This window comes from Myodes glareolus, chromosome 24 (assembly GCF_982192425.1).
Source record: "Myodes glareolus chromosome 24, mMyoGla1.1, whole genome shotgun sequence".
Lineage (NCBI taxonomy): Eukaryota > Metazoa > Chordata > Mammalia > Rodentia > Cricetidae > Myodes > Myodes glareolus.
This window is the reverse complement of record NC_142049.1, coordinates 3,093,615-3,105,628: the sequence shown is the minus strand read 5'-3', so window position 1 is coordinate 3,105,628 and position 12,014 is coordinate 3,093,615. Positions and strand designations below refer to the sequence as shown.

The 12,014-nt window shown below is 47.4% G+C and overlaps 1 protein-coding gene across 1 annotated transcript; it reads left to right on the top strand.

The window, feature by feature from the left end:
- Window positions 1-3,831: 3,831 nt before the first annotated feature.
- Window positions 3,832-8,898, top strand: Ndufc2 (NADH:ubiquinone oxidoreductase subunit C2). Its single transcript, XM_048435120.2, has 3 exons — window positions 3,832-4,127; window positions 8,074-8,217; window positions 8,732-8,898. Exons 1-3 carry the CDS (start codon window positions 3,959-3,961, stop codon window positions 8,779-8,781), a joined length of 363 nt encoding a protein of 120 aa, XP_048291077.1. The 5' UTR covers window positions 3,832-3,958; the 3' UTR covers window positions 8,782-8,898.
- Window positions 8,899-12,014: the final 3,116 nt, after the last annotated feature.

Genomic DNA, 12,014 nt, shown 5'->3' with positions numbered 1-12,014 from the left:
TCTGCAAGAGCAGCTGTTGTCCCTACCCATATCATGTCCCCCTTTCTCCCTTTTCTTGAGACTACTTCATAGACACTTTCTGTCTAGGTTCTCAGGTTTCCTACCATGTGCCACATTCCAAATTCAGCCCGCCCTAGCTGACACAGGAAATGGTATACATGGTATTTACCCGTTAGCCACTACAGACCCAAGAAAGCCCACAGCCAGTGTCGTCGTGGGGGTCTTGGGGATTGTGCCAGAGGGAAAGGAAAGCGTACGCTAATTCTCCCATTTCCCATGCACCGTGTCCAGGCCCAGCTTCACATGGTGTTGTGTATGTGTAAACATTAAACCTAGCACAGCACGGTGATTAAAGAAGAATCATACAGCCTGCTTGGAAAGCAAGCTCTCGTTATGTGTATTTATGTGTAAGTGTGTGCACACCATGGCACCCACCTGTGGAAGTCTGGGATAACACAGGGGAGTCGGTTGGTTCTTTCCTTTGACCAAGTGGGTACTATGGTTGAATTCTGGTTACTTAGTGGCAAGCACCATCGGACATTATTTAACCACTCTTTCCCGTGGTGTCTTTATCTCTAAAATGATTATCAGTTGCTGTTTATGTTCTCTACTCCCCTCTGAACTAGGGGTCTGCTACCAAGAATAGCTGTAATATATGACTGTGTTTACCTGTTTCCTCAAATCACACATAGGGGTCTAGATTTTTTGGCACAGGTCCCAATAGTTAGAGGCCAGAAGATCGGGAGTTAAAGGGCACCCTTGGCTACATAATGAGGTTGAGGCCAGCCTACATGAAAATCTTGACTAAAATAGAACAGCAAAATAGAGCCACGAAGATGACGGTAAAGGTGTCTGCCACAAACCCTGTCACTCAGGTTCTGTCCCCAGAACTCATGGGAGGCAAGAACTGACTCCTGAAGTTTTCCTCTGACCTCTGTGTGTGCCGTGTGACACACACACACACACACACACACACACACACACAATAAACAAATATAGTTTGAAAACAGGCATGGTGGCTCATGCCTTTAATCCCAGCGCTGGGAGGCAGAGGCAGGAGCATCTCTGAGTTTGACACCAGGCCAGGGCTACATAGGAAGACTTTATCTCAAAAAAACAACAGCAAACTACTATAAGCTAACACCTAATGTTTCGCCACATTTTTGCCAGCCACCAAGCCATTTGAGAAAACAAAACTAAAAGTGATTCTATTTCTCTTTGAGACAGAGTCCTGTCTCAAAGCCTGTCCCTGGCTGTCCTGGGACTCACTATGTAAACGAGGCTGACCTTAAACTCACAGAGTTCCCCCTGCCTCTGCCTCCTGGTGCTGGGATTAAAGGTGTGCACCACCTTTAACTCCTTTGTGTTGTGTGTATGTATGTGTATATGTGTGCTGCCATGCCTGGCATGATCAAGTTCAATGAGTTAATTTCAATGCCAGTGCAAATTAAATTACGATTTGTAGACTGTCACTCTGAACGTGACGGGATGGCAGAATGAGAATGCCCACCTGGTGTGGGGATTTCCTGAGCCGCGCAAGCTTCTCCACACTAGCAATGTAGCTCAGTGGGCCAAAGTGAAGGTCTGAGTTCCATCCCTGGGATGGAAGGAGGTAAATTCTTACAAATTGTCCTCTGACATCCACACCTACACATAAACACAAAAATAAAATGTAATTTAAAAAAAATAAGCTGGGCATGGAAGGTTCGGAATTCAAAGTCATCCTCAACTACATAGCAAGTATGAAGCCATCTTGTGAAATGGGAACCTATCTCAAAAAATAACACACAAAAGAAAATCTGAGTCCGTACAGGTGTCACACCTCGTTTATGTGGTGCTTGGGGTTGAACCCAGGGCCTCATCCACGCCAAGCAAGTCCTCTTAGCTGAGCTACATCTCCAGCCCCACTGGTATATTTATTTCTCTTATCCAAAGAGCTCTGTGGTAGCAAGTCTTTCTCTGTATTGCCAGCTCCCAAATAACACAGAGACTTATTAATCATGAAAGCCTGGCCTTAGCTTAGGCTTGTCCCACTAGCTCCTATAACTTGGATTTGCCCATTTATTTTAATCAACGTTCTGTCACATGGCTTGTTATCCTCTCTCTCCTGCTCATGCTGCCTCCTCAGAGTCTGGCTGGCAACCCTGCCTTTCCTCTTCCCTGAAGCCTCTCCGTCCCCAGAAGCTCCGCCTGACCTCTTCCTGCCCAGCTATTGGCCACTCAGCTCCTTATTAACCACAGTGACACATCTTCACACAGTGGAAAGGAACATTCTGCAACACTCTGAACAGGTTTACCAGGTACACTGTGTAGGCTTGTGTAAGACTTTAAGACAATTCTGAAGCCATTTCCAAACCCTCTCAGCCTCCATGCCTTAGTGCTTTCCCTCCTCCCCTGGGAACCAAGGACCTAACAGGTACACATGCACGTACTCAGTTCCTGAACAATTACCCATACACGTATGTTTTGACTCAGTCCCCTGGGAAACGGGGTCAAAATGACCTCTTACCTCATCTAATCTGACAATAGTTCTCCAGTCAATTATTGGTATTAGCCCTTTTCGAATAAGCCAATCATAATGGTCAAGGAACAACCCCCCTTGTTTCTATGGGGCCTTCTCCTTTAAAAGTAGACTGTACCAGCTAGTCGGGGTCTCTCAGCTTCCCGAATGCTGGGGGACCCTGTCATGACAGAATTAATAAAATCCTCATGCTTTTGCATCGGCTGTGGTGTATGAGGTGGTCTCTGGGGGTGACTCCTTCTCGGGTTGGACACTAGAGTCCAACACTTGCAGATGGAAGGGGGAGTGCTGGGAAATTCTGATGGATAAAGGATCCGTATTGGTACACACGGAGACTGTGGACTCCAGGCATGGTTCATTAACAATTTTATCAGTATTGTGTGCGAGACTGGAGAGATGGCTTGATGGTTGAGAGATCATACTGTTTTTCTAGAAGATTTCTCTGTGTAACTGCTCTGGCTGTCCTGAAACTTGTAGACCAGGCTGCTGTTGGGATTAAAGGCGTTCACCACCACCACCAACTAGCACTCGGGTCTTTGATGCATATATATTTGTATTGACCTGTGGTTTAGTGAGCAGTCTTCTGGATAAAATGAAAAATGTCACCAATGAATGGACAGGACACGAAAACATTTTAGTTCAGAATCAGGAAACAGCCCTGATTCTAGGAAAGTGAGCAGAGACTGGGCAATTATCTGATGTTATAGCTTCCCTCTTTCTTTCACTCCTTAAGGGAACAGTCCCCTCAGCCATGTACTTAGACCTGAAGGCCCAGAGGGAATCATTTAGCACACTATCACCAGAACTGAATCTCGAGAACAGGTTAGATAATCTGCTCTGGGCCTTCGCTGAATACTTTGTTGCTGGCCGTACCTTAATTTTAGTCTTTGGAGGGTGTAACTGCAAATGAACCCCAGAAAGCTAGCTTTTACGGAATTCAATAAATTAACTATCCATCGTGATCACTTATGGGTGTTGATTGTTGAATGCAAAGATAATCTTTACTGAAGATTGTTGAATGCAAAGATAATTTTTACTGAAGAACTATGGGCGGAGGGACGGGTGAGGGAGAACTGGGGAAATTTTTCCTATGTGAGAACTGGGCAAAAATAAATAAATATCAATGTCTCCTAGTCTTTGCCCACTTTGGGTCATTTACTGTACCCCTGGACTGGATCCATCTGGCTTCCCGAGCTCTCACTCCAACCTAAAGGCGAGCCTTCACGCCTTGTGGGCCACTTAGTAGCCCGGAACCTCGCGTGCTGCCTCTCCTACGCTACACGCGCGGGGGAAGCTTTTGGGCGCTGCACCGCCGTCCGCTCTGCCCTTCAGCCCGGAGCTCGGAGGAGAACGGAACCGGTCGCGGCGGTGGGCGCCGTGGTTTCTCTCGGAGCCGGGAGTGTTTGAGGTCAGACCTCACGGGGAACCGGCATCAAGATGATGAACAACCGGCCGGGCCACGAGCCCTTGACATTCCTGCCGGATGAGGCCCGGAGCCTGCCCCCGCCCAAACTGAACGACCCGCGCCTCGTCTACACCGGCTTCCTGGGCTACTGCGCCGGCCTGCTGAATAACGCGCTGCAGAGGCGGCCTGTGCTTAAAGCAGGTGAGGGCTGCGTGCACGGGAGCCGCCCGGAGGAGGGGCGCGGGCTGCCCGCCGTGTGGTCCCCCACCCCACCCCGGATCCCTGCTTCCCCCGGCGGGCGCCTCCCGGAGCTCCTCCGAACCGAACCGAGTGCGGCGCTGCAGAAAACTCTGGATCCCATCGTTAGCTCGCGCTCTAGTTCGTGCTACACGGTCGCGCACTCCGGGGCTCGCGCTGCTGTCACTCGGATGGGCGTGACAGCAGTAGGTGTCAGAAACAAAGTAGAAACATGGGAAAGTAGTACCACCGACGGGGACCCGGAGCCCAAGAGCGGTTAAAGCCCCTTGCCCACGGTCACGTGACTAGTTAAAGGGGCGGAGCTCCACAGACTTGAAGCCTGGAAGAATAATTTATGGATCCTGTGAAAATACCGGTTTGATTCCTAAGGTCTGGGGAAGGGGTTAATGTGTGCAAACTGCCAGACGCTACCGCTGCTGCCGTTCTGGGAGCAACCTACTGAGCAGGGGACTGTCACTAAACTAGCAAGCCTTCTATTCTATAGAGTATGTCACTGGCTTCCTGTCAAGATTGATTATAGCTGACACAATAGCTGTGCTAAGAACTGTAGAATTCCAAAGACAGAAAAAGAAAGAAAGAAACTAACTCTGGGTGTCTTTGAACTTTGTTATATTATTTGTGTCTGGGTACGTGTGGAGCAGATGACAGCCTGGAGCTTGAACTCGGCTTCTCAGGCTTGGTAGCAAGTGCCCTTACCCACCTCACTATCTGTGAACTTAATTTTGAATATCAGGCAAAGTTAAAAGAGTTCTCTAGGCCTGAGGAGGAGGTGCAAGGGCTTCTGAACGCAGGTGTATTGGATTGCTTCGTGTGTGAGATTAGGATAATGAGCCGAGTTTAGTTGGGTTTGTCAGCAATATAAACCATCGGTTGGAGCTAACGAAATGGTTCCAGCCACTAGAAATCATCCCAGTTAGTCATCTCTGTGTTAGGCTTGGAGGTCCGCATCCATGACCTCCTAGGACCACTAGCACTCCATACACTCTTGGAATCCCACCTCTCTTGGAAGTGATCTTTTTGGTTGGTTGGTTGGTTGTTTGTACTGCTAGGGAGATCTCTCTCTCTCTCTCTCTCTCTCACACACACACACACACCATTCATCTAAGCCTGTCACTTGGGAACTATGTGTTTTTATTCCACTGTTTTCTGTCTGTGTCCCTTCGGCAGGTCATGTGATCAGTCTACAGGTTTTCTCATCTAACAAATGAGAATAACAGAGCTTCGTGTGTTTCTCACGGCAGCTCAGTGAGTCCTGTAGATAAAGTGTGTAACACACAAAAGATGCTGAGTGAGAAGGAAGTAACTAAACTTTCTCTGTGCCAGACGCTGGGGCACAAACTGAGTAGATGGGGTGAAGAACTAACTGCCCTAAGAAGCAAGTCAGAGCCAGGCGGTGATGGCACACACCTTTAATCCCAGCACTCGGGAGGCAGAGGCAGGTGGATCTCTGTGAGTTTGAGGCCAGCCTGGTCTACAGAGCTAGTTCCAGGACAGACTTCAAAAGCTACAGAAAAACCCTGTCTCAAAAAACCAAAAAAAAAAAAAAAAACAAGTCAGTCAGAAATACAAATAAATATCTGTTACTCATCTCAGAATCTCAGAATAGTAGAAGTGCTTTGATAGAAATGTGGACTGGGTGTCACTTCGTGGCACCTCATTGTGTCCGTTCAGCTTTGCTTCAGGAAGCTTTGTGCCAGGTGTGGTGGGGCATGCAGCCCCTGGGGGGCAGAGGCAGGCAGATCTCTTTTCATTCAGGGCTAGCCTGGTCTACAAAGTGAGCTCCAGGCCAGTCGGGCTATGCTATGAGACCCCCTTTCTCCAAGAAAAAGAAGAGCAGATGCTTGGGTGTGACACTGTCTCTACTCTGCTGTGACTTAATTCCAAGGAAATCTCTGTCTCTGTAGGAAACGAGGTCTGAGCTCCATGCACACCCTGTGCTGCTGTTGGGGGTGGCAGTGCAGAAGGAAGTCTGTTTTGCTCTACAGCAGTTACTGAGCAGTCAGCTCGTAGACTGTCTCCACTCATGGCATGCTTTGCCCAAGAGATTGTTAAGTAACTCCCAATGTGTAGCGTGTTTGTTTGTTTGTTTTTTGGTTTTGCTTGCTTGTTTGTTGGGTTTTTTGGTTTTGGTGTTTTGAGACAGGGTTTCTTTGTGTAACTGCCCTCGCTGTCCTGGAACTCACTTTGTAGCTAGACCAGACTGGCCTTGAACTCCCAGAGATCTGCTTGCCTCTACTATCCAAGTGCTGGGATTAAATGTGTGCACCAGCACCACCCGGCCTAGAATTTCTTACTCTGTTGCCTGTCATTTGTGTTTAAAAATCCTTGTTGAAAAGAAAAAAATCTACTTGTATGTGCAGATGGTGGTGGTTCAAGCCTTAATGCCAACACTCAGGAGGCAGAGGCCGGCGGATCTCTGTGAGTTCAAGGCCATCCTGGTCTACAGAGAGAGTTCCAGGACAGCCAGGACTACACAGAGAAATCCTGTCTTGAAACCAACCAACAAAACAAACAAAAAACCTTGTTGATAACCACTTCAAGTTAGTTGGCAATTAAGTCTCTTAAAATTAAATGTTTGTGGATTTTTAGGTTAACATTGGTAATGTATCATATGCAAATAGCACAATGACTTCCAGGTTTAGGCTCATCAAATGAAAGAAAGGAAAAGCGATTGCGGAGGAAAACTACAGAGAGAAAGGAAGCTGGAGAAGCAAGGCCAAGCCATGCCTTGAGTCCTGGCCTCAGTGTCTAAAACGTGTGTAAGGGCTTCTGCCGAGTATGGGCCACTGTGTAGTCCAGCAGCACATTGGAGAGCTCCTAGCACTGGCTTACCCGGGCTCAGAACCAGTTTGGGGAATTAGTGACTGCTGAGGCAGAAGAACCTGGACCCAGCCTGGCAGTGGTGATGCAACATTTAATCCCAGCACTCGGGAGGCAGAGACAGGTGGATCACCACCCTGCTAGATTTTTTTTTTTATGTGCATAGATGTTTTACCCACATATATAAATGTGTGAAGATGTTAGATCCCTTCAACTGGAGTTACAGACAGTTGTGAGCTGCCATGTGGGTGCTGGGAATTGAGCTAGTGCCCTTAACCACTGAGTCATCTCTCTAGCCCTTAGGGTTTCTGTCACTGTGAAGAGACACCATGACCACAGTAACTCTTATAAAGGAAACCATCTAAGTGGGGCTGGCTTGCAGTCCAGAGATTTAGTCCATTGTCATCATGGTGGGAAGCCTAGTGGCACTCATGCAGACAATGGTGCTGGAGAGGTAGCTGCAGATCCTACCTCCGGATCGAAGGCAACAGAAAGACAGCCACATGGGCCTGGCTTGAGCGTCTGAGGCCTCAGAGCCCACTCACCCCATAGTGACACACCTCCTCCCCCAAAACCACGTTTGCTCCAACAAGGTCACAAGTCTGAATAGTGCCACATTCTGTGGGCCGATGGGGGCCATTTTCTTTCAAACCAGCACTTCCTCTGAACCCCACAAGCTGGGAAGCCACTGTAGAGAAATTGGTGTCTGAGGCCATAGCGTGATGTAGTTGCTCGGCGCTGCAGTAGCCAGAGCATGTGCTTCATAGACGAGTGAGAGAGGGGTCAAAGGTGACCAGGTGAACACTGGATCAGAGCCGGGGGCTCCGTCCTGAGAGTGGTTAAGCTCCTGGAGAAGTGTTTACCAGGTGGAACTGATGAGCTTCATGGTCTGGGTGTGGGAAAGAGGCTGGTGAACAGTCCTGCTGCTCTCCGAGATACGGTTCCAGTCTGAGCCGTGTGAGACCCTGAAGGGTGGGTGGGGAGGGGGCGTGTTCCCCGGGGTGCAACATAAAAATGAAATCCTTTGTGTGCTCTGACTGATTGTTGCTTTGGGGTCTGTCAATCACAGGTTTGCATCGCCAGCTTCTATACATTACTTCCTTTTACTTTGTCGGATATTATTTTTTAAAACGTCAAGAGTATTTGTATGCCCTGAAGGACCGTGACATGTTTGGGTATATCAAACTGCATCCAGAAGATTTTCCTGAGAAAGGTATTTCATGTGAACCTCTTTGTTTGCTTTGTCTACCTTTCCTGGGTTAGTGTTGTCCATGTCCCTGGCTTCAGGTACTGTCTGGTTGTGTGGACTCCATATAGTCGAGTCCATAGGAAATTTCCTTTATAAGAACATATCCGTTCTGAATGGCCCCTCTCACCACCTCGTCACATCCAGGGCCTCCCCTCTTCTTATTTATTTACATCATCATCAGTAGCAGTAGTAGTATATGGATGCTTTGCCCTCGGGTGTGTGCACACGCACAGAAGAGGCCGGAAGAGAATGTTGGGTCCCCTGGTACTGGAGTCACAGTCATGAGCAGCCTGTGCTCCTAGCTGCTGCGCTGCCTCTCCAGACCCAAACCTTTGTTTCTTTTATGAATTCTGAGGAATAAGCCTGGGGCCTCGTACACCGCAGCAAGTGTTCCACTCCAGAGCCACATCCCCAGCCCAAGAAGTCGAATTTGTTTTAAGTGTAACTTAAGAATGACTGTGGTGTGCTTCCTTCACAGAGAGGAAGACATACGGTGAGATTCTGGAGGTGTTCCATCCAGTGCGCTGAGGTCTGCAGAGGCTCCAGTTCACCCCAGCCTGAGTGGTTTCCCAATTTTATGGAATATCTTTCTGTAACAGTTGCCGTTTAGGTTAATCAGTGTAATTAAAATAGTTATTATAAACACTCTGCTATTTTGCTGCTTTCTCTGTGTGTGTGTGTGTGTGTGTGTTTGTGCGTGCAAGTTTGTACACTTGGATATCCAAGGTGGCCAGAAGAAGGTGTCCAGTGCCCTGGAACTGGAGTCTTTAGAAGTGGTTGTGAGCTGCCCTTGCAAGAGCAGTACACTCTCGTAACTGCTGAGCCACCTCTCCAGCAAGGCTCCTTTTAAAAAATTTTTATGCATTAGCCAGATGTGATGTTACACACCATTAATCCCAACACTGGGAAGGTAGAGGCAGGTAGATCTCTTTGAGATTTAGGCCAGCCTGATCTACATAGCAAGTTCCAGGTCAGCAAGGGTTACATGGTGAGATCCTGTTTCAAAAAACAACCAAAAATAAATATGAATGTTCAGTTGGTTGGTTGTTTTGGAGCTGGGTCTGCTATGACCAGCTGGCCTTGAACTTACTATGTACCTGAGAATGACCTGAACCCTGATCCGTCAGCCCTCACCCCCTAAGTTTGGAGGTCTCAGGTATATACCGTCATACTCATCTTGGGACAGAATATTGCTGTGTGGGTCAGACTGGCCTCAAAGCCGCACTTCAGCCTCCCACGTGCTAGAATTAGAGATATGCCAGCACTAACCCTGACTTCTGAATCCTTGTTGGTTTTAATTTTTATATATTTTTTCCTCATAAGATACATCCCAGCCACAGCTTCCCCTCCCTCAACTCCTCCCAGCCCCTACACCTTTCCTCTCCCCTAGATCCACCCCTTCTCTCCCACCCTCCTCTCAAATAAGAGCAAGCTTTGACTGGGCATTAGTGGCGCCCACCTTTAATCCCAGCACTTGGGAAGCAGAGACAGACAGATCTCTGTGAGTTAGAGGACAGTCTGGTCCACAGAGCGAGTTCCAGGCTCCAAAGTTAACACAGAGAAACCCTATCTCAAAAGAAAAAAAAAAAAAGAAAAGAAGGAAAAGAAAGAGAAAAAGAAAAAAAGAACAGGCTCCCCAGGGACATTAACTGAGCATGGACATCTGGACATCAAATGAACAGCAAGATACAATGAGTCCAGGCACAAATCAAATCCTCACATCAAGACTGGGCGAGGCACCCAGCAGGAAGAAAAGAGTCCCAAAAGCCGGTGAAAGAGTCAGAGACACCACCACTTCACTGTCAGGAGTCACCCAAAAACACCAAGCCAAGAGCCATAGCCTATATGTGTGATTGTCGCTTCAGTCTGTGAGCCCCTGTGAGCCCTGCTTAGTTGTTTCTGTGGGCTCTGTTCTGGTGGCTCCTACAATTTCCTCCTCCCCATCTTTGAATCCTTATTTGTTGTTGGGTTTTTTTTTCCGATTATTGATAATGATATCGATCTACTATGGATAATGGAAGTCTGTGTGTCGGTCTGCAGACCAGAAGAGGGCACTGACAGACGGTACTGAACTACATGTGGTGGCCAGGATTATTTGTTGTTTTTCTTGGTAGTGGTGGTGGTTTTTCAAGACACAGTTTCTCTGTGTAACAGCTCTGGCTGTCCTGGAACTCCCTTTGTAGAGCAGCCTGGCCTCAAACACAGAGATCTGCCTGCCTCTACCTCCCGAGTGCTGGGATTTGAAGTGTGCCTCCAGCGCCCCACTGAAGTTTGTTTGTTTGTTTGTTTCTGTGTTTTAAGAAAACTGGGTCACTACAAAAAATCATTTTAGCTAGTCATGGAAGTATACACCTTTAATCACTCTCTCACTCTGTGTGTGTGTGTGTGTGTGTGTGTGTGTGTGTGTGTGTGTGTGTGTGTGTGTGTGGAGGGGGGGCAACATTTGCATGAGAGAGAGAGAGAGAGAGAGAGGCAACATTTTCATGTGCCATGCCATGTGGGACCCTCAGAGGACCCTGAAGGAGTCAGTTTTCTTCCATCAGCTGAGACCCAGTTACTGAACTCAAACCATCAGGCTTGTCAAAATGCCTTTACCCACAGAATCACCCACCTCCTTGGACACTTACTTGCCCATTTTTAAGAAATTTGAAAGACTTAAAGTTGAGGAATATTCCTTTGCACCATGTGAACCATGTGAACATATGTCACTATCATTGGTTTAGTAAATGAGCTGTCTGGCCAATAGCTGAGCAGGATAAGGTTAGACAGGAGAGCCAAACTGAGTGATGGGAGTCAGAAGTCACCAGCTGGCACAGAGACGCAAGATGGGCAGGTCTGACTGAGAAAAGGTACGAAGCCACGTGGCAAAGCATAGATAAGAAATATTGGTTAATTGACAGTGTAAAAGCTCCTAACAGCTGCCTGCCCGTGTCCTTCGTGCCGCTGCCCCACTTCCCACAGTGGCCTTGGCCTGTCTGCTCTGTGGGAACCCGGAGGAGGTCTGGGACTCTGCAGCCCGCTCTGGCCCTCACTAGTTGCCTCGAAGGGTCACACACTTGTGCCGGTGGTACAGTAATGTAACACCTTTGACGTTAGAGGGAACTAAGGACCGAGTGCTCTCTGTCTAGAAACTTTATGACAAGATTGACCCAGAGAAGTTCTCAGTAAATTCTCATTTTATTTGGACAGTTTGGACCAAGTGGAGGTTATTATGGCCATGGAAGGCGAATTTGGATTTGAAATTCCTGATGTAGATGCAGAGAAGTTAATGTGTCCACAAGAAATTGTAGATTACATTGCAGATAAGAAGGATGTATATGAATAAAGTTTCAGAACCTTCTTCCTTATCGGGAAGACTCTGAGAATGCCCAATTGCATCATGGCTGACTGACAGCAGTTCTGTTGGACTTGTATTTAAATTGTCTGAATATTTTACCCTTTAAAAATAAATCCATTATAAAACTAAAAAAAAAAGTTAGTAACAAGCCTGAGCTATTGGCTGAGCATTTATATTAAGACTCTGGGTGGTTATTTGAGAGTGGCTGTCGGTACAAGAAAACTCTGCCTTTATTAAATATTGTACATTTATTTATTCTGTGTATTCTGTGTGCGTGTGAATCCAGAAAAGAATGTGCAGGAATCCTTTCTTCTACCACATAAGTCCGAGGGATCAAACTCGGGTTTCTAGGAGTGGCAGCAAGTACCTTTAACCCCTAAGCCATCTCACCAGCCCATTTGAAAGAATTTTTTTTAAAGACTCA